We start from the raw sequence: 22,827 nt of genomic DNA on the forward strand, positions 1-22,827 counted from the left end.
TTATTTGCCTTTGCTTCCATACTGAGTTCCACCAGCATAAAAAAAAAAATCACTCCAAATATTTCCATCCTTACAAATCTCCCCTCTAACCCCATTATCTGCCTAATTAAATTTTGGGTGTATCAAACGGTTAGGCCCATCTTTTGGGAGGCTGCACACTTCAATCACAATTACATGCTGCATATTTCATTATATATTTCTTTTGCGCGTAATTAGGAATAAAAAATGGAATCCCAAAAAGATGGTTAATAATTTAAATCCTGAGGATTTGATTAAAAGCATCTGAGCATTGCAGATGACAAGGAAAGAACAGTGACTCCATTATAACCAAGGGAAAAAAATCAAGGATTTAAGCACTTTTTTTTTTCCATACCAAGGCCTAAAATCCTAAAACCAAACAGAGAAACAGAAAAATATTTAATCTGTGGTATAGGGCTGAGAGTTCTGCACGTTTCATTTGAAAAGTTTATCTACAAATATTTCTTAAAATACTTCCTTCCATAATTTCATTAGCAGAAATTAATATTGTCTGATGGAAACAGGGCACTTACCTCACTGCTCAGGCAGCACCTGAGCCTGTGTGTTTGCAGGCCAAAGCCTTCACACAAAAATCAAATAATCTCAGCACTTAAATATAGATGGAAGAGAAACAGCCAAGGTGATGTTCTCAAAACAATTTGCAAATTCAGGATATTTTTATGTTTTATGTCTGTGCCAATAGTTGACATCTTTAAGGGATGAAGAGGAGAGTGAAAAATTTTTCACCAGCAAGTGAAAAATTCAAAACAGGGATTATAAACATATTAAAGCAAACTGGGGCTGGGAACAGGGAGGCCATTCCCATTTACAAATATCCTACATTTGCTTCCAGAGAAAACACACCTGCAGCTTCTCCACAGCCTTGCAGCAAGCTCTGAGCATCCTGCAGATGTGCACGTGCAGCACTGCAGCTCCCCAGAGCACAAAATGTCTGTGGGACAAGAAATCTGATTCATAATAGGAGGTGTCAGAAACCAGCAGTTTGCAACATGGCAAGTAACATTTATATGTATATATATACATTTTTTATTGATGTCTCCACTCTCTTGACTGCTGCACAGGCTACAGCTGTGCCAATTTTTTTTTTTTTAGTTCTAAAAAACAAGTTACAAATTCTCTACTTAATACTTCTCAATGGTTTTTGACTTGGAGGGTCTGAATTATAATTTTTTTCTGCCTGGATAATATTATATAGAAATAATGGTATATTTTATTAGTTTTTAAAGTACAACATCTAATAATGCTTGCACTTTCTACTTTCTTCCTGTCACATCTCTCTCTCACTGAAGGAAAGGCAATCTTGGCATTTTACTGGAATCTCTCTTGCCATGTAGCACTACTAAATATCAACACACCAGTGTACACTGGATGAAAATTACATTTTAAAAGATAGACTTAAATATTTTCTAACAATCTGGTCTCATTTACCTTTTCATGGAAGCCCTGGCCGTTCTATTGACCAAAAAGTTACATCCCAGGACTAAAAAAGATTCACTGAAATAACTCCCCACAGTAAGTCTACAGCAGAGGCAAAAAATTAAACCAATTATGTGCACTCAGAATCAAGACATCTGTTCAAGTCCTGCCTCTGCTCTGTGACAGGGAAATTCACTTCCTTTTTCTGTGCCTTTGTTGACAACTGTGAAATGAGAATATTTCTTCTCTGCCCACCTTTGTCTGGCTTATCTATTTAGGGAACAAATTCTGCAGCCAGAACCCCCTCTGGCAGTGCCCCCATCCAGGCTGGGAATGAGGCAATGGTGCCTTTGTTGCATTGTTGTGGCTGCAGAGCAGGGGAGCTTGCAGCAAACACCAGCAGGGAAAAGCAACCCTTGCTTGGTTTAATTAGCAGGAAATCTTGGCCCTAAGTGAATAAATGATTGCTTTGTTTCTACTTGAGGCTGCCTTGCTGTGCTTTTCCCAGAAGAGAATACAGTGGGTTTCTGCAGGTGGGGAATAGATTAAAACCACAACTCTGCTGATGGTGAAGCTGGGTGCAAGCTGAAAGTTATGGTAAGATGGATGTAAAAAAAAATATTTATATAGCAAATAAAAATCAGCTACTCTTGATTGACCTTCATTCAGAAATCAACCCTAACTCAGAATTAACCTAAGTTGAGAAATTCCTACTAAATGAATGCATCCATTGATTTGAAGAAATCAGAGGATCACAGAATGTTTGGGTTGGAAGGGACATGGAAGGTTAGCTAGTTCCACCTTAGGAGGAAGATTACCAGGGACACCTTCCACTGTTGTCGCAGACATTTTTTCATAGAAATCCTTTCTTTCACATTTGTCCATCTTCTGGGAAGCAGAGCCCCAGCAGAAGAATGTAAACAATTGTTATCAGCTGCTGTGAAATGTAGCAGGTGTCCCTGTGATTGGCTCATCTTCCATGTGTGCCATTAAAGGCCAATCACAGGAGCAGCTCAGGGACAGATTCCCTGCACACAGAACTTTGTTATTCATTCCTTCCATTCTATTCTTAGCTTAGCAGCTCTCTGCAACTTCTCTCTTTATTCTTTTTAGTCTAGTTATAATGTATTATATATCTTATATCAATAAATCAAGCCTTCTGATCAAGAAACAAGATTCTCGTCCTTCTCTCACCACAGTGACCGTCTAAGGTCACTGTAATACACTGTCCCAGGTTGCTCTGTCCAACCTGGCCTTGGGCACTGCCAGGGATCCAGGGGCAGCCACAGCTGCTCTGGGCACCTGTGCCAGAGCCTTACACCCTCACAAAGAAGAATTCCTTCCCAAAATCCCACTATCCCTGCCCTCTGGCAGTTTGAAGCCATTCCCTTGTCCTGTCACTCCATCCCCTGTCCAAAGTCCCTCTCCATGCTCCTGCCAGGCCCCTTTAGGTACTGGAAGGTGCCACAAGGGCTGCACAGCTTTCCCCAGGCACTGGGAGATCACATCCCACTGCCAGGGGAAGCTGGGGAGCAGAACCACCACAAGGATAATCAGCACTGCCTTATCCTCCCCACCCAAAGGTGGCAAGATAAAACCAGTTAAAACCACACCATTCCTGGGAGTCACTGGTCTAACCTGTGCTTGAGAGATTCCACAGATGGACACACTGCAGCTTCTCCAGGCCATTTATTCCTGGACTTCACCATCCCTTCACTTGAAAAGTTTTTCCTAATGTCTACACTAATCTGTGCTGCAATTTAAGCTCATTATGCCTGGTCCCAGTGGACATGGAGAACAGTTTATTCCCTTCCACTTTGCAGGTAATCACGGGAGGCTCTGCAGACCTATTACCTCCCCCATGTTGCTATCACATGTTCGAGCATTTGTGCTTTTCATGCTATAGGAAATGTCTGATACACTGAAAAACTGCACATACAGCCTTAGGAAGAGATATTTCACACAGAGAACCTTTAGTATATCAGTTACCTGGGCAAGTCCTGTCTTTGACTCTTCATTTCTAAATTCTACCTGTCTAAAAGCATTTGAAACAAAGAATCCTGACACTTTTCAGAGCAAATGTCACATTGCTGGAGGAGCAGAAGTTGTTGCATATTGGCTAAAAAATGACTGCCTTTGTGGTTGTGATTATACTGAACAACATGAGAGCAGCTAATGGTGTAATCACCAGAGCAATGTCTGCAGGTCCAAAGAAATGGGTTCTGCTCCACACCACTGACACCAGTCCCTCATGGGGGATGGGTCACTCAGGCCAAATTTGCAGAGAACTCAGTGGAAACACCCAGCTTTTGATGCAGCAGTGGAATTACTGCTCAACTTGGGGACTGAGTGACTCCAACTGCAGAAAATCTGTCATTCTCAAGGCAGTGAAAACCACTGGGCACATACAAAAGTGTGAGGCAATTAAGAGGGAGCTGGCAATACCTACACAGCTTTGTAAAGTCATCCTCAACAACATCACTTCAGTCTTTGTTGGGGGCTCAGAGCTCAGCTTTGGTTTTGCTTGGGAAAACACCCACCTAAAGAAGACTTTTTTTAATATTTATTATAATTGCAGCAGCACCAGCACCAAACATCCCACCTGAGATGCAGCAGAGCTCCAGACCTGCATGCAGGAAGCACACACTGATTATCCTGAAGGACTGGCCAACAGAAAGAAGTACTTACCAGCTTGCTTTTGTGACATTCAGGGCACAGATGCCACTTGGCTTCTAATACCACAGTGTTATGAGGCTCTTGTGAGAGACAACCCTGGATATTCACTGCTGCCAGCAGTCAGTGGTGATTGATGACTCTATTACAGTGATGGCTGTGGCTCCATGTTTTCTCCACGGCCCTCAACACCAGCCAAAAAGCAGTGACTTAAGGAGCTTTTTTAGCTCTCAATTCCTCTGTCAAGAGTCAGTACATCCTTTGTTCAGCTGCTTGTTACAGAAGTCAGAAAAGGCTTGTTTCATGATTCCTCCAGCTTATGAACCTCTGCCTTGACCTGCATTTCTAGCAGAGTGCTAATAAAAGGGAGATTAATCTTGTAAAAGAAGTATCTGTATTTCAACTGCACATTGTGATATTTCTACCCAACACATGGATACAGCTGTAGCCCTGACTGACCAACTCCTCTCACTATTTTTGTTTGTTCCAAGCATTTACATAAAACACCAGCTCACCAGGAGGAATCCTCCTCTGGGTTTTAAGCAAGTGAAATCCATTCCCTCCCACTGGGCTAACTCTGCCCACTGGAACATGCAGATCTCAGCATATTCACAGGTTTTTCCCCCAGTGCTCAGCACTGAGAAGTTGCACAGGTGACATCATTTCCTAGTTGTATTATGGTTTCCTTTGTCAATCAAATGAATTCCCCTAATTCTTTGTTTTGCCCTATGCTCTCTAGCTCTAATTTCACTTTGCTCCCCACAGCTCTGTACCTGTAACATCCCACTCTATCCTCTCTCCATTTCACATATTCCTTTCTCCACACCTTTTCCTTAGTCCCAGCCTAATTCTGCCTTCACATTTTTTTTTTTATTTGGACACATCCTCACTTCTTTTTTCCACAAGCTTATTACTGCTTTGCTAGTCACTGACAGAAATCTTTAGCTCCCATGATTAGGCTCAAATTGACCCTCTTTAGCAAAGCCAAAATTCTGAAAATAATTAAACACCTGAACACCAAGGAGCTATGACTTTCTAAACATAAAAAATTCAACCTCTGCCCAACACCAGCCATGTAACCCTCACTGCAAAAAAGCCAATTAAAGCTGCAGGGAACAGGGGTGGTGCACAACCACCAGAACAGAGGCTGGTGACACTGTGGTGAGGACATTATTCATATTTAACTCAGGAAGATCTTCATTTTTTCCAAACCTATCAGAACCAGTTTCTATTACCAAAGAATCCACATTTAGCTCGTGACAAACTACAAAATATTCCATATACAACTCATTTAGCATGTCCACCTGGTAACAGCTCCAGTCTGTCAGAGCTCTGCACACACAGAGCTGCTTCCTCTCCATCACCACCCTCTCTGCAATGATCTGGCACCATCCCTGTTGGCAGCAAGTTTGTTTCCCTGCAGGTAATGAAGTGCTCCCACTGCCTACACTGGCACTGATAGCAGGGAAGTTGGAAGCAAAGAATGAATCCAATCTCCAATCCAAAATACCCCCAGCTCAATCACCTTCCTCAAGCCTCAGCTCTTCTGTCCCTCCTTACTATTCACTGTAAAATTAATATTTAAGTAGTAACACCTGATACAAGCTACCAGGAGAGCAGTGTGAGTCTGCACTGCAAACAGAGTTGAGTGAGACAGCTTTTAGTGGTAATACTCAAAATAAAAAAAATCTTTTTATTTCCCAGTTCATCTCACTGGAAAGAGATTAAAGATTCAGAAATTTTTCCATCAGGAAGATCTAGAACTCAATAACTCCTGCAATTTAAGGGTTTGGTCTCAACATTTGTTTCAAAATCAGTAAAGGCTGCTACACAAAGTATTTATTTTCCAAAAAATCTATAGATATTTATTGAACAAATAAGAAAGCAGTGGAAGTTTTCATAATCAGATACTACAAAATATCTAAATTTTTTAAAAGGTTATCTACAGGATTGAAATAATTCAGCTCCAGACAGCAGATAAAGAAAATAGTTTCACTAACATTTTAAGCAGGCAAGGAATGACAGATTTAGACAAACTCCAATAAACAAACAAACAAACAAACATTTCTTAATTAAAAACAAGAGGAGTACAAAGATTGTTCACTTGTTTTAGTGGAGCCTGGTTAGGAGCAGGTGAGCATCTCTTGTGGAGAAGGAGCAGCAGCAGCAGCCTAAGTGGACCTGCAATAAATAAACAAACTCTGTTTTAGGAAGAATATTTAGAGCAATCATTAGCAGATAGAATATTCATCATCCTAGGAAAGCAGAAAGCCAGCTTTGACTTGCACAAAACACAGAATATAAGAGTTTAATGATGAAAAAAGTGATCTTTATATAATATGGCACCATCTTGATGCACTAAGAATGCATTGTGCAGAAATAGTGACTCAAATTAACATGCAAAGAGATCCCTATGAAACTGCCATTAGTCTTCTGCCCTAAGGAACTTATTTTTAGAATAAACCAGAGATGACTCACACTACTGAACCACTCAAATATACCCATCATTCTTAGTGCCCTAAGGTTGGCACAAGCAACTTGTAAATGTCAGAAAAGCATATAAACCTCGTTAATGTTTGCAGAAATTCATTTAAAGATAGAAACAGGTCCAAAAAGATGCCTGTCTAAATGCATTGCAATTACGTTACAATTATTTTCCAAATCCACAGATATGCTCTGTCTTTTCTCAGCTCATTACTGACTCAAACAATTTGCCCTTCTGGGATCAATTGTTTGCTAATAAATAATTGTTTACAGTCACAAAATGATATTAAGGAGTATTCTTATTAGTTTTCCTTCTACAGCCTAATAAGATTCCAAACTAGCTGATTCCCAAGAGTCTAACCTTAACCTTGCTGTGTTTAACAGCCCAGGAAATGATGAACCATCTGTTTCAGAAAATAATGGAGGGCCAAGAGGAAATATTGTTTAATTGTAGATTAACCTCCTTGTACAGCAGAATGAAGCAGCTACAGAATTAGCAACTCTAACTAGCAATGAATAAAAAGAAAAAATCCTGAAAGTAGTTCTTACTATTAGAAAACCAACAGCAGGAAGTATTCTTTCATCAACTTTGAAAAACACAACAAAACAACTCATAAATGTATGTAACAAGTACAATTTGATTTTTAAAACAAATTAATTATCATATTTGGATTTTTCCACTTGAGGAACTCCCAGAAATAAATACTAAAATAGTTCTGGCTTTATTTTTCTAGGAGTATCAAAATTACTTTAAAACAAGCATCTCCAAGTGAGAGATGTGGAAGTTGTACAATAATAAATATCTCATCTTTGTGGGTATAAAACAAAAGCAACAGACAAGTCACTTAAAGGAGTGGAGGGAAAGATCTTGAGGTTTTAAACCCAAAAAATTTGATCATTTATGAATCTGTTTTCACAGCCACTTTTAATAATGGAGACAACCTGAGAAGGTGTAAGACAGATTGAGTAGTAGAAGAGAAAAACCCTAGCAGTGATAAAGCACAGGAATTTGAAAATAAAGCCAACTGCTCCTGTGCCTCCATCATTAAGGGCAGCACAATTCTGCAGTGGGATGGCAATTTTTCTATGTAACATTGATGCCAAAGCAAGCTGAACAGGAATTTTTACCTCCATCAATCAGCTTGCCTCGTTTTGACAGCAACAACGCCAGAGAAGTGTGTTATCAAAGGGCTGCAGCAAACTCCAACACACAGGAACTGAGAGAGCCTTCCCTTGATTTCACACAACCCTCCCAGAACAGAATCTAAATTCACTGCTCACTCTGACAGCTGGGTGCACACTCAGCGTGACAGACTGCATTCATTCCAAGTTTTAAATATCCAAACACGGTAACATTTACTCCAATAAATTATTCCTGAATTCTTCACTCAATTCCTGAAGCAATGAGCTCGCAATAACTCTACAGCTTCATATAATAGCACCTATTGAAAGAGGATAAGAGTTTGACATTCTTCTCCCACCAAACAACCAGGCACAATTTTATCCATCAGCCGTCTATCAACCTACGGATATTGAAAGCTTGGGCGAAGGAGATAACATCAAACCCAACGCAGCTTGACAGTAGGGCTATCTCCTCCCATCAATAATACTATTCATGAATTTAGGAAAATTAATAACTCTTGGGCTGGAGGCTGGGAGAGCCTGGAGTGCAGGTGAAGCAGGCACTCACTTGGGCTTTGTCTCGGCGTCGGTGACCTGGCGGATGTAGATGCCGTCCTCGGGGTGCTCGATGTCGTCCATCTCGTACATGTAGGAGGAGGCGATGGCCAGCGTGGTGCCGTCGTTGCTGAAGGCCAGCGAGGCGATGCTGGTGGGGTAGCGGTGGAACTGGCACAGCCTCTTCTTGTTGAACGGGTCCCAGATGTTCACAAAGCCGTCAGAGCCGCCTGCCAGGCAGGGTTCCAAAGAGAAGTTGTAATTGAGGGAAAGAAGAAAACTCAAGAGAAAAAAAAAGGCAACTACTCGTAATGACTTTGTGCTCTGTACTGAATGAATCAGCCCTGTGTTTTTCCTGACAATGAGCATTTCCCAAACTCCCTGTTAAAGCAGTTAACTGCAGAAAAGACTGCAATACAGTTTTATCTCACAGCACTCTAAATTCTAAGGAAGTGGTAAGGCAGAAAAACATTTCCTAAGAGAGATTCTCACTGCATCGTAGTTTTAAGCTGACAGTGAGACTTGTGATTACATCTGAAGCTGACAGTGAGAATTGTAATTACATCTGCATGGCACAGACACATTTTAGGAAAAATCCTTTCATTAGGATCTTTTCTCCTGAGAAGCTTCAGCTTTTCCATGTTTTGCTGCTTTGGAATGTGATTTGGAGAATTGATTACCCAGCATGTGAAACTGTTTTTACTTGATGACCAATGACACCACCTGTATTGAGGCTGTGAGCAGTCACAAGATTCCATTCCATTCTTTTCTATTCCTTGCCAGCCTTCTGATGGAATTATTTCTTCTATTCTTTTACAATAGTTTTAATATATCATTTTCTTTTAATATAATATATATCATAAAATAATAAATCAGCCTTCTGAAACATGGAGTCAAGATTTTCATCTCTTCTCTCGTCCTGGGACTCCTGCAAACACCACCACATCTGCAAGTCCAAATACAAGCTTGTGTTTGGGGGAAAAAATATTAAGAGTTAAGAACTCTCACTGCATCAAATAATTTTAAAACCTTGCTTGTGGCATGAATATAATTTAAATGCTTAAAAAGTCAGGGCATATGAAGTAAAGGCTGATCTGTTTAGAGCAAAACTAAAGGAACTGGGACAAGTGTTACAATTAATTGAGTATTTACCTGTAGCAAAGGTGTTGTGGACATTATGGAAAGAAATGGCATTCACTGGATAAATCTGCTCGATGTTATTCTCCTTCAAACGGTGACATTTGAATGCATATTTCTTCTTCTGGATTTCTGGGCTTGGATCCAAATATTCCACAGCTACACGACCTTCAATAGAGCTTAAAACATAACCCTAAAAGGAAAAAAAAAAAAAATTGGAGCTACATGTTTTAGAAGTTTACAACTGGAGAAAAGACTGCAACACAATTTTATTTCATAGCCTAGTTCTAGGAAAGTGGGAAGGCTTGGAAAAAAGCTTTCTAAGAGAGATTCTCATTGCATTGTAGTTTAAAGCTGACAATGAGACTTGTAATTACTTCTGCAGGTTGAAAAACAAGCTTGTCTTTGGGGAAAAAAAAATTTCAAGAGATAAGAACACCTTGCATTTGCTCACCTATCCCCCAAGGCCTAAATATCTGAAATATGAGAGATACTCACAGGACTATTTAGTTCCAGAATTACATGACATTAAAATTAGTTCAGAGCTTTATACTAACAACTAAACACTCAAGCTGAAATAGTATTTTCAGTGAAACTTGATTACAAGTTGTGTTCACTTATCCAGTTAATTACAGTCCTGACTTGGAGCAACCTGAGATGCTTTTATTATCACTTTTGAGTTAAGTCCATAATAGATCTTTTCAGAAATAGGATTGCAATGATATCTAGCTATAACAGGGCTCTTTAAAATCCATCATACAATACAATCTGGAAGATCAGCTTGTTTTACTATAACTAGAACTGAAAATGGACAAAGCATTCATGCCAGTTCAAGAACAAGTAACTAGGTCCTGCAATTCCTGTACTATCACTCTGTACAGGGGAAAATTCCCTTACAAATTAGTTTGGCAGAGAAAGCCAATCTTCTTGCTTTCCTTGAAAAAAGAAATACCACAGACACACCACGTTAACTGGCACAGAACAGCTGCAGGAGCACCTGAATTGCACAATTCCCCCTGGATAATGGATCCAGGGCTCTGCAGTGCATGCCACAGACTCAGAGAGGAAAAAAAAGAAAAATATATAAATGACATTTATGCAGTTTTAATCCTGCCTCTGTTCACAGACTGTTCAAGAACCCTGGGTTACAATGCATAAAAGCTGCTTAGGAACCACCAATTCTGGCTTTCTCTCTTCTGCTGTAACTGGGGAGGGGAAGGATTTTTTTTTTTAATTACATGTCAGCATTGTGATTCATTAAGCAGGTTATTTCTAAAAAGGAGCCAAATCTTGAGGAACAAAACAACAACACAATATGCTGGTAAATCACTGGCAAACATTGCTAAGCTGCATTAAAAGAATGAATGTTCCCCTCCCAAAGTTTGATTACAAAACACACCCCCATAGAAAAATCAACTTGAAAATCAAGCCCCATTTTCCTGAAGAATATTGGCAGAAATGTGAGTGCTGCCATTGCTGCCATACCTGTTTGTTGGGGAATGCTCTGATGCAGCGGGTCTGGTACTTGAGGCTGGATTCCCTTCGCTGCTGAACGTAGCCCATGTTCCTCAAATCCCACACCAGCACCCTCCGGCCTGCTGTCCCCACAATCAGCCTGTCCCCAGACACTGACAGGGTGTAGACCTTCCAAAAGAATATTTACAGTATTTAACACTGATATCAGCCTGGAAACCTCCTGCTTTTTGGACAGAATAAGCTGTCAGCAATGAGCACTGACACCACTGGTGACATCTCTGCAACAGAATTCCCTTCAGATTTCATTTAGAACCCAAATTTGGGACAAGCAGCAGGAATGTGCAGCTGGTTAGTGAGAACACCCTGATCCAGCATTCAAAAGCTCAAAAACTATTCCAGGCATTAAAAATACCAAAATTAAAGGCAAAAGAAAAACCCATGCAAAGGAAGAGGAGGGGAAGTGCTGGATATTGGAATTAATCTTGGATTGGTTTTGCATTCCCACTGTCAGTTCATGATCCTGCAGTTTAGTCCTACAAACCACATCACACATTTTCTTCTCTGTTTTCCTCCACCTGGTAACCAAGTATTTTTCTTTATAAACTGAATATTTTGAGTTGAGCTTAATAAAATAAATTTCCAAGAGATCATTAACGTTACTTTGTTTACTTTAATAAAACGAAGTGAATTTGAAGAGAGCAATATGCTTGACATATTAAAAAAATAAGATAATGACTTGGAATGTTAACTCTATCCCAAAACTTGGCTCAGTGGAAAAATTTGGCTTATCAAATTTCATATGAAAATATTTAGTGCATGAATTGTTGTTTCCAGCTATTGCTTGGGGTGTAGTTCATCTGTAATGTGTAAAAAAAAAAAAAACTAAAACAAAACAAAAATACAAGAAAAAGGGAAGAGGTTCAGTCAAAAAAAGCCTGTGCCATGGAATGAATTCCAAGTTGTTGATCCATAAGCAGATGGAATCCAGCTACCTACAGCTGCCTAACAAGAGCAAACAAGAATGAGCTTTTTCCAGTGATCAAATGCAGCCAAACACACAGGAAACAGACCCTGGGTACTCCTAAAATGAGGAATTAAAAGTGTAAGAGATCTGCTATCCTGCCAGAGGGAATCAGTTTGCTTTTGGCAAATGCTTGGATGATTTTATTTAGTTTCACTTGGTGGTTCTCTGATTAAGCCCAAAGCTGCTTGGTTCTGGTAACACTGCACTGAAACATCACACACAAGTTTTCTCCTCATTTGCTACAAACACATTTTGAAAAAGTTAATTTCTAATAAAAAGCTAAGCAGACAGGTGTGTATGTATACATAAAGATAAAAAAAGCTTTCTTTAACCAATCCTCATCCACCCAGCATGCTTTCTTCTCTAAAATGTGATTATAGAACTCTTAAGACTGAGATTTTAAGATGGGAAAAGTCTTAAATATTCACATAATAGTTGTCCAAAATTTCTGATGATCCCAATTACTCCTAAAAAAGGTATGAAAACTTTGAGCCAACAGTAGTTACACATTTTAACAGGATAGTTTTTTGTTATTGATGTAAAAAATCAGTCCAGAAATATTCATAAACACTATATAAAATATGTTTGTGTACATATAAGGAAACAAAGGCATAAAGAACATCAAATATCTTAAATCTTCTTCACAAACTGATGTCACACCTGTACACTGAGTGTTCTTTCTCCAGCACCCAGCCATAAATCAAATGAAACCGCTGTCATGCAGTGGAGTAGGTGTACACATTCATCAAAGGCAGCATTAAAAAAATGACATAATGAACCTTGCTGAACCAATAAGCAGCTTGATTCACTGTGCCTGTCCATTATATGGTATTCTGTCAGCAATTTATCACAGTTCTTTACATGCTACATACATCTATAAATCAAAACTAGAAATAATGCAATTACTTTATTCTGCACAAAGGTCTGGCCAGGAGTAGATGCAGCTCTGCTGGAACAAAAGTAAAGAGCTATTTAGGGGCAAAGGGAAGGTAATGATGGCTCATAATTAGGACTTGACAATAAGATGTCACAGAGCTAAATGAAAATTTTTAAAAGGTACAGGCAAAAAAAAAAAAAAATTCATATGTAAAATTATCCAGCAAGCCAGCCTGTGTTTAGGAGTCTCTGAAGAAAAAACAAGAATTTCTGTTAATTCTTTCTGTAAGCAGCATGAGAAGTTAACACATCATGTGGCCATTAGAAAAAAGCTGAAAATATCATCCCATTTATCTTATTTCTCTGAGTCTCCCATTAGCACAGAGGATTTCAGCTTTAGGAGAATATCCAAATTTACAAGGCATTAATACAAAACAGGAAAATCACCAACCAAGCAATTCTGTTCAATTTTTTGAACACAAGTAAAAATCAAAAATATTATTTCAAGCAACAAAAAAGATCTCCTACAGAGATATTTCTCTGTGCACATTCCAAAACAATCAGACCTTAAGACTGCCAAGGTCTGATATACCTAAAATCTTAATATTTAAGGAAATCAAATGTGCATTTTACAATTAAACCAAGATGCTTGGTTTTCCTTCATATTTATTTTAGATTTTAAGTGGTCCAGTACAAGTACCAAGAATGGAGGAACACTGAGGAAAGCTCAAAGGCCTCACCAAAAATAGCAATACATTCTGAATACCAATAGTTTAAAATTTAAGAAGCATTAAATATAGTTTAAAAAACAATAAATATAACCTCACAAATTTAGCTCATAGCTTCACAAATTCAGCCCAAGGCAGTGTCCTAGTGGTGTTCCAGTCCCAGGATGAATTATTATCCCATTATTTAGCACCTGGGATGCTGCACTCACCTTTTCAGGCTGGGAGAAGGTTCCTGCATTGCAGGGAGTTCTGGGATCCCAGAGTTTGACAGTTTGGTCCCAGCTGCCAGTGACCATGACATTCACTTCTGGGCAATACTCCACACACCTGATAGGAGCATCGTGGGCACCAACAAGGTTTTCTGTAAGAAAACACAAAATTTTGCAAAAGAACACCACTGCAGCACAAAGCATTTTCTGACACTCTACAGGTGCATTTCGATGCCAGAAGTCCCTGTAAGGATAGCTCAGCCTTCAGAAGCATAACTTTTGCAAAGATCAGCACTTTTACATTTAAATTCATGAGCTTGAGCTTAGGATTAAAGAATTTTAGGCAGTCACTGAGAGATCTTTAAAGATATAAAGAATCAATTGGTATCACACTGACAAACACACTAACACAGAAAGCAGCTTAAGCTTGTGTACATGAATGACAAGCAAAACACTTGTAGGAAGTCAGCTATGGCAGAATTATTTGAGCTTTTTGCTACCATTACTGCACACACTGATTTGTCAAGCCCTGGTTATTGGCAGGTGCTGGTGACTGGCTGAAATTTGCTTTTCTCCTTAACACAACAAAAACACACAAAAAAGTGAGACAAAGCAGTTCCATATTCTGCACCAACAAGGCACTGGAACTGTTAATTTCAAGCAATGTTTTCTTAGAAAAAACTATAACACAAGGCCATGACTGACAAAGCAAAAGCTCCATACATCCTCTGCCATGAAAGATCATTCTAAATACATCCAAACCACAAACCTCTGAAAAAGAAAATGCTCAGTTTAGTTTAGCTTGGCTACTTCCCCCTAAGTGAGCCCCTGCAGCCTGTGGCAGGGCAGGATTATCATCAGAAAACCAATTCAATGCACCCTGCAAGCAGCCACCAAACCTTCTGGCAATGCCAAATTCTTCCAGGTTTTAGGTGGTCCTTTTTAGGGTCACTGGTTATTGTGCAGATACTTCAATATCCCCCAGCTAAAGAGCCTGAATGAAGAATGCTCTGTGCATGTAAGTACATAACCCTGAAGCTCAGCCCAGCTGCTGACAGCACTCAGAGCTCAATCTGCTCACCTTGGTCCGTGTTTAAGTCGTGCATTTTCAGTTGCAGATCCAGCCCCCCACTCCAGGCATGGGTAGGATCCTATAAAACATAAAATTTACTTTATTAAGTTTCCATGGCTGCTCTGCATCCAGCATCCTGAACTCATAACACAGGACTTGCTTTCAGGAGTTTTGGGAAGATAGGAATTCAGACACAAGTGTTAAAGTCTGATTTAAACAGACAGAAGCTTTACAAAATGTTTAAGTGCTTTGAGCAATATGAATTTCTTTAGTTTAGAAGTAAAACAAAAATAAATTTTAAAAAGGCAGACAGAGGCTAGACCAAATAATTTCCATTTCTTCATATTTTAAATGACTGCCAACCTAAGTCCCATCTAGATGCAGGATAATGCTAAAACTAATTCAGAAGGGAGACACCATTTGAGAACCTGAGTGTTGATCCACAGCACAGCATCAGCCACATGACAAAACATTCAGTGAAAAAAACCACAGGTAGGCCCCTCTTTAATTTCAGGGACTGACAATTGCTCCTACTTTGTAAAATAATAATTAAAGAAGCCCTCCCACACTTACATAAAAAGCACAGTCCAGGACAGCTCCTGAATGCTGATATTTGAGTCTCATGGTGTTGGCAGGGACATCATAGAGCCGCACAGTCGTGTCCCAGGATGAAACCAGCAGAAACTGAGAAGTGTTTGGACTAAACTTCACTGATGAAATCCCATCATCTGGAGTTTGGTTGAGCTTGAACTCGTTTGATCCTGTCATCTGCAGACAATAAGGCACAGATGCAAATTTAATGACTGCAAGAACATAGGCCTAGCAAGGGAACAAGAGTGAGCCCTCTGACAGGCAGCTTAAAACTTCACTGGATTTTACACAGAACAGGTTCAGAACACCCAAATTTCTCCAAACTCTAAAACTCAAGATGCCAATCCCTGTCCAAAACCTCAATAAATGCCTTTCTCTACAGAGAGCTTTTAAATATCAAATGCAACATGAATGAACAACACAAAAATATTATGATCATTATTGTGATCTATAAGCTGAGCTATTGTTACTTACAAAAGTATTTCCCTCACTCTGCTGAGTGTGTGGCTGGGATTTCTGAAGTAAATATTTATAAGTTATTGTGAACATCAAGAAGTTACTTTAAAAAATATGTATTAGGAGAAAGGAATTGGGATTTGAAAACTCCAAAAAGTGTTGGTTTGCTCCTGGATTGGTGTGACTGTCACACACTCCCAAGAATTGCAACTGGATCATCTTTTATGTAGCTTTGGGCACTGTGCAACTTTCAGACCTTTAGGCTTCCACAAGTGCTGTCAAATATGTGCAACAAAAAGCTTTAAGATTTTTTCCTCCCTCTCTTAGAATCCAAAGAGCAGGTAAAGAAAGGAAAGTCATGTTTTGTGAAGTGCTGAAATGTGGAGAACTGGGATGTGACCAGGAAAAAACATCAACAATTCAATCAAAAGGTAAATGCAGCACTCCCAATCCAGGACCAGTTTGTTGAAAACTTCCAAGGACAGCAGAAGTTATGAACTGCAAATTTCACCAGGAAAACAGCTCAGGCCTTACAAACACTCTGAAAGAAGAAAGTGCTGGTTACACATCCACAAAACAACCACCAAAACAACCACAGCCTCTCCTCAAGGTTTCTCAAGGCCTCCACAGCACATTTACCTTCTGCTAAAGGGGCAGAGCACTGAATTAGCTCAGATTTTCTGTAACTCTGTTACAATATTTGCATGCACAACTGCCAAGGTAAGAGAATAAATCAGGAATAAATCATCTCTGAGAATAAATCAGGAAACAAGGAGCAGATAGGGCAAGGGGCAAATTTAGGGCACAGTGGTTCCAGGTCAGTGCTTGTCAGCAGCTAAACAACATCAGGTTGTGCAATAAAGTGAGGAACAAACATTCCTACACTGGAGAGATTTCCTGAGTGAGAGCTTTGCTAAGACACCCTTCAAAAACACAAAAAACCACCCACTGTGTCAACATAAAGTGCTATTTCTGCTATTGAAGGATGAAGTTAAAGGGGAAAAAACCCTTTTAATAATAGAGAAGCTTCTTTCTGAGCCCCTTTTTTAGCCCTGCTTTGGGAACACTTGGGGAAAGAGAGCCTTGAGGTTGTGCCACACATCTTTCCATGGGAATGTTACTTGGAATTCAGCAGCACCTGCTGAGGGTGTTTCAGATGCAGGTCCAGAGACACAAAACCTAAAGGAATTCAGAACAACTGAGACAATTAAATTGGACAAGCTTATTACTGTGCCAGAAAGCTCAAATAACAAAACATGAGATTTGAGGTACAAGTTACTGTATTATTTGAGGCCTGGAACAAATTATTAACCAGCCCAAAAGCAACTCCAGGAGGCAAAGCTACTCTCACAAGAATCCTGGAAGGATGTCCCAAAGATATTTTTAATCCAGAACAATGTTCATAATGTCAGAATTTAAGTATATCCTGCCTCTTACACATGGTGAAAAAAAAAAATCAGACCCACAACCAGGATTCCAAATCACAACGCTGTACCCACCTCAAACAATAAAGTCCTGGTAAAATGTTGAGGAAAAAAAACTTTTAAATATTACAGAGAAAGCACATGCTGCTGAAATGATTCTGACTTAACCACGGGGTTCAGTTTGGCAAAAATAAAAAAAATTGAAAAAAAAAGAGAATTTTTAATGAGCAAGCAAGAAATCTGTGCTTTTATAGCTCCTCTTGGCACAGGTGTCACCCAGGTGGACGGAGGAGTCGGAACAAAGTAGAACTCTCCGGTGAGAGCCTCGGGAATCCCCTCCCGCGCTTTTATTCACAAAACTCAAAGTTTTATTCACGAAACTCAAAGTACCGTTTTCATGCTGAACGAGCTCCTCCCGCTGCTCCACGGGCCGCCAAGGAAAAGCTTTCGGAGTCCGGGCAGCGCCGAGGCCTCGGTCCCTGTGAGGAGCGCCGGGATGAGGAAAACGCTGCGGGGAGGGAAGAGAATGAGGGAAAGGCCTGGCAACCAGGCAGGGAGAGCTCCGCACCGGGGAACGAACAGGCGGCCGGGAGGGAGGGTTCGGCTGTGCCCAGGGTCCCGGATCCCCGACCCCAAACCCTCAATCCCAGCCCCGAACCCCCAGTCCCGAATTCCCCGTCCCGGTCCCGGCCTCACCTCAGCCGCCACCGCCGCCGCCCGCGCGCGCGCACTGCCGCCCGCCCCCCGCGATTGGCCGGTTCGAACGCGCGTGGCGCTGCGTGCCCGACGTGCGCCGCGAGCCCGCCGCGGGGCATGCCGGGAGCTGTAGTTCGCCGCTGCCAGGGCAGTGGCACCATGAGGGGAGCGCTGCCTTCTCCCCGTCCCGGCCCGGCTGGTAACGGAGGGGCCCGGGAGATGCCCCCGGGGAAACAGCTCGGAAAGAGAGGCTGCTGCTGGGCTGCAGCGATGCCAAGGGATAAAACCCGAAATACGAGTTATTACCCCTAAAAATAAAGTCCGAAAGGCGGAGCGACAGAGCGGGGCTGTGTTCCCTGGCCCGGCTGCCGCCACGCCGGGGCTGCGGCTCAAACACCGGCTGTGGAGCGCGGGGAGCGCGTTCTCCTTCCCAGCATTGAAAAACGCCTTATTTATCCCTTCGGATATTTAATTTCTCTGTTTTTCGGGCGTTTGTTTTTCGCTGTCCTCGTTGCTGTCGCTGTTACACCCCCGGCTCCGCAGTTTAATCGCCCCTTGCCGCGGGATTTACGGGTTTGGGGTTACCCGTCGAGGCCGTGTCCCGTGTGGAGCCGTCGAGGATACCCAGTGCGAGCCCGGCCCGCGGAGAGCAGGAACCAGCCCCGGTAGCACCGAGCCCATCACCGCGGCTTCCACCGAAACACTCAAAAAACAGGAAAAAAAGTCCCCGTTTAACGAAACTTTTCGGGAATTGCCCCTCATCTCCCAGCCGGGAGAAGGGCAGCGAGCCCCCGGCACGGGCGGACGGTCAGGCCCGGCTGAGATTCCCTGCAGGAAACGAGATAAGGAGCAAAACGAAACGAGATAAAGAGCAAAAATTCCGTAAAAACAAACCCTCGGCGTTACGAGTCGTTTTGGCTCTCCCGTGCATCGATCCCGGGCCATTCCCGGCCCGGCTGCGGGGCACCCCCGGTCCCCCTCGGGAACACGCGACCGAGGTGGCAAATTTACAAACGAGGCTTAAAACGCTTTAATTTTTTTTTCTTTCTTACTTTCTTTAAAAATATTTACAGATCTGAAATAACGCTTTTTTTAATTAATTTTTTTTTTCTTTTCAAGCGACAGGATGGCAGGAGGGGAGAGCGGGGGTGCCCCCGGCGCCCCGAGCTCTCCGTTTTCCCGTCCCTCCCATCAGTTTCGGGGCTGTGTCCCCTCCATGGGGGCGGCCCGAGTGCCCCGCACGGAGCCCCGGCCCCGCTCCCGGTGCGGTCCCGACGGGGCGGGGGGCGCGGGGCTCAGTAGTCGATCTTGTTGTAGAGGTTGTAGAGCGGTAAGGCCGAGAGGTTGCTGCCGGGGTAGTAGAGAGGGGCTGGGAAGGCGATGGACCGGGGCACCGGCACTCGCAGGAGGGAATTGTCTCTGAACACCAGCGGCATCCCCACCAGAGTCTGCGCCGAGGCGTGGGCCATGTTGGCCGCCTCCAGCTCGGCCGAGAGCTGCCGTTTCCACTTGTTCCTGCGGTTCTGGAACCAGGTCTTCACCTGGGTCTCGGTGAGCTGCAGGCTGGAGGCCAGGCAGGCCCGCTCCGAGCTGCTCAGGTAGCGCTTCATGTCGAAGGTGGACTCCAGCTGATAGACCTGCGAGCGGCTGAACACCGTGCGCGTCTTCTTCTTGGCGGCGCCGGCCTGCCGGTCCCCGCCGTCGCGCTGCCGCTCCCCGCAGGACGGCGAGGAGGGTCCCAGCGGCTTCTCCTTCTCGTCCTTACAGTCCTGCTGGGGGGGCGAGAGGAAGGGCCCCCGCTCCCCGCTGCCCGCCGCCGCCGCTCCGCTCGCCTTGGCGCTGCCTGCAACAGAGCGACAACGCGGGGGTCGCACGGCGGCCGGCACCGGGACCCCCGACGGCCGAGACCCCCGGCCCGCAGGGAAAAAGCACCGGGGCGAGACCCCGGGCAGGCACCCGCCGCCTCTGCCCCCGGGGAAACACACAATCGACACCGGGGGAAGCCATCCCCTTCTAGGTGTCCCTGTGCCCCCGATGGATGGATGGATGGATGGATGGATGGACGGACGGACGGACAGGTGGGTGTGCGTGCCACAGTGAAAACAGCTGAGTACCAATCTTCCTATCCGACACGAGCCGGCAAATTTTGCTTTATAGCATGGCATTTCACAGACCGTTTATTCAGAAATAATGCTAAAAGCTATAAATAAATAAACACCGTTCTTCCCTCTGCCCGAGCGCTGTAATCAGAATCTAAGAAAACGAGCGTTATCCATCGCGCCGCATCCCTCGGGGAAATCAACGCCGGATGGGATGGAAAAGATTTTTTTTAAAAAACACCCAATTTTTCCTGGAATTCCTTCCTCCCCGCTTCCCCCACGGACGGCGCAAACACTCCGTGCCCCGAGAGCAGAGACGGTGCGGCGTGCTCCCGCCTCCCTCTTCCCGGCGGGGGCCGGACCCGCCGCCCTTCCCGTCCGCCCCGTCCCATCCGTGCGCTACTCACCGAGACAGGTGAAGCTGAGGGGGGGCTGGTGCTTGCGGCACGCCTCGGCGGGGCCCTGAGCCTCGGGGCAGAAGCAGCCGCGGTGCTTCCAGCTCTCCTCCGGCTCCTCGTCCTCCGAGGACAGGGACAGGGTCCGGGCGCGGGCGGGCCAGGCGGGCGCTCTGTCTGCGGCTTCCCGGGGGGGCTCGGCGCTGCCGCTGCCCAGGATGGACTGGATGGTGAAACTGGAGATGGGAGCAGCCGCCGGACAGCACTTGCTCGGCTCTTCTTTGCTGCTCATCCTGGGTTCATAAGAAAGCAGAGGAGGGAAGCCGTCGCTTTAGAGGGGCTGCGCGGGAGGGGGTGCCCCGGCAGCCAGCCGGGAGCCGTCGGTGGGGGCAGTTTCGGGGGGCGCTGGGGGCGTGCGGCGGCCGGCTCTCCCCGCGCCGAGGCAGGCGGAATGCATGCTCCTTCCCCCGCGTCCCTATTGATCTGCGGGCGCCGGGCGGCGGGGCTTCATTTGCATGGAGGTGGCCTCCGCCGCGCCAATCACGGCGGCGGCGGACACGGAAAGTTTGGAAAGCCGCGGGCTCCGGGAATGGGGAGGCACGGGGGGGTGCGCCGGAGCTGGAGGGGGGAACCCCCGGCGGGGACTCGCCGCTGTCCCCGGGGGCTAGGCTGACCCCGCGGCCCCGGAGGAGGGATGCTGGCCGCCCGCCATCCCTCCTGCCCTCCGCCTCGAGTGGGCGGCAGCGACGTGGGCTGAATGGCTCATGCCGCCCGGGGGGTGTCGGGATGAACACCTTGTGCATATCCGGGCATCTTTACCCCGCTCCTCATTAAACGAGGGAAAAAACCTGTCACGGTGTGTGTTGCCTGCTCGGCAGCGCTGGGAAACCTTCCAGAATCCGGGATTTGCGCTGCTGTGCTGCAGCCGGTGACAAATGTCCCACGAAATGCCTCCCGCGTTTGGATCCCAGGGCCTGGAAGCCGTGGGGAGCAGGGAGGGAGGGTACGTGCCGCTGCATTTCCAAATAAACTTTGTCAGCTCTCAGGGGCTCTTCCCCTCGGGCTGGGAATAAATCACAGCCGCCGCAGCTCCTGCCCTCGGAGGCGACACCCGCAGGTGGCAGCTGCTGTGTCCCGCCTGTCCCAAAGGGAACGCGGGGCCGAGGGCAAGGACCCACCAGGACCCAGCACCTTCCTTAGCGCAGACGGAGTCCCAGAAGCTCCCCAGGCCGCGGTGTTGGGGCCTGGAGCCGCTTTCCCCCCGGAGGTACCCGGTGGAGACCGAGCCCCGACGGCTGCCTGGCACCGGGAGCTGGGCCGTCCCTCCCACCGCCGTGGCATCGCCCTGGAAGGCTCAGGAAGGAGCCCCGGTAACGGGGCCGGTGTGGAAAGCACCAGCCTGGTCCCCGCATTGCCCCACGACCCCAGCCCCGGGCAGACCCTGCCGCCCTCTCCGCCTCCATTTCCCCGCTGCCCCCTCTCCAAAGGGATGCGCTCCCTCCCTGGGCCCTCCTCCCTGCGGACACCCGTGTCCGTGGGTCGGGCTGCCCCCGAGCCCGCCGCCATCCCCGGCCGGGGAGGCTCCCGCGGAGGGGAGCGAGTGGGAAGCGCTGCTGCAGCTCGGAAATCCTGCTGGGTTTGGTCGCATCCGTGTCCAGGTGCAATGTCCTTGGCCTTGGCACCGGGTTTTTAACCCCGGGTTGCCCGAGCGGGGTGGGGCGGGGGTCTCTGCGAGCTCCAGCTGTTGATTCCCTCTCTCCAGAAATATACCCCCCCATCCAAAAATTAAAAAAACAAAAAAAAAAGAAAAAGGAAAATCAAATAGAGGAAAGCAAAGAATGAGATGGAAATATACAAATCAATAGAGACAAATGTCAAGACGTTTTAAAATGACATTTTCATTAACTCCGAGTCACCATATTATGTCCGGTATATTGAATAAAGTACTTATAATATAATTAGGTATAGCGAGATGACGACTGTTACCCAGACCAGCGGCATAATCTTTAACTACTTAACTACTTGATAGACTCATTAATGGACTAATTGATTAGGAAAAGTGTTCCAGCTCCTCCTCTCCCTCTGAGGGGCAGGTGCTGTCCTGTTTTACCACATTAACCTTTTCAGTGCTTTTCAACAGGGTCGCGACACATTACAAATGGTCAGCTTTAATCATGATGTCAGCTCATTAACCCGGAAAGACCCCGCACTGAAATACAATTTAAGAAATCGTCCTTCATCCCGCTCTGCCGCCCCGGCTGGCCCCGCACCCAGACCCCACACCCCTCCCGGGGCCAAAAGCCGTCCTGGGGACCTGCCCGAGCTGGGAGAGCCCCCGAGCGCTGCCATCCCTCG

The 22,827-nt window shown here is 44.9% G+C and overlaps 2 protein-coding genes across 2 annotated transcripts in view; both read right to left on the minus strand.

The window, feature by feature from the left end:
• Window positions 1–5,966: 5,966 nt before the first annotated feature.
• Window positions 5,967–18,035, minus strand: BUB3 (BUB3 mitotic checkpoint protein). Its single transcript, XM_064717165.1, has 9 exons — window positions 17,979–18,035; window positions 17,673–17,790; window positions 15,385–15,579; window positions 14,821–14,890; window positions 13,740–13,891; window positions 10,912–11,070; window positions 9,442–9,619; window positions 8,303–8,519; window positions 5,967–6,309 (listed from the first exon to the last, which is right to left on the minus strand). Exons 2-9 carry the CDS (start codon window positions 17,679–17,681, stop codon window positions 6,300–6,302), a joined length of 990 nt encoding a protein of 329 aa, XP_064573235.1. The 5' UTR covers window positions 17,682–17,790; window positions 17,979–18,035; the 3' UTR covers window positions 5,967–6,299.
• A 1,034-nt stretch (window positions 18,036–19,069) lies between these two features.
• The window catches only part of HMX2 (H6 family homeobox 2), a 6,406-nt gene continuing 2,648 nt past the window's right edge, over window positions 19,070–22,827 (minus strand). Inside the window, exons 2-3 of the mRNA XM_064716817.1 lie at window positions 20,485–20,765; window positions 19,070–19,821 (exon numbers count right to left, since the gene is read on the minus strand). Coding sequence (XP_064572887.1) covers window positions 19,274–19,821; window positions 20,485–20,764 — 828 coding nt within the window. The 5' untranslated portion in view covers window position 20,765 and the 3' untranslated portion in view covers window positions 19,070–19,273. The remainder of the gene's footprint in view (window positions 19,822–20,484; window positions 20,766–22,827) is intronic.

Source organism: Zonotrichia leucophrys, chromosome 6, assembly GCF_028769735.1.
Source record: "Zonotrichia leucophrys gambelii isolate GWCS_2022_RI chromosome 6, RI_Zleu_2.0, whole genome shotgun sequence".
Lineage (NCBI taxonomy): Eukaryota > Metazoa > Chordata > Aves > Passeriformes > Passerellidae > Zonotrichia > Zonotrichia leucophrys.

Bases quoted from the DNA above. Each gene is read 5' to 3' on its own strand.
- BUB3 (XM_064717165.1), bottom strand. The intron at 14,891-15,384 runs GTAAGTGTGGGA...TATGTTTTATAG, and splicing joins TCCTGGACTGTGCTTTTTAT to GATCCTACCCATGCCTGGAG. The intron at 11,071-13,739 runs GTGAGTGCAGCA...TTCTTTTGGAAG, and splicing joins CCTTCTCCCAGCCTGAAAAG to GTCTACACCCTGTCAGTGTC.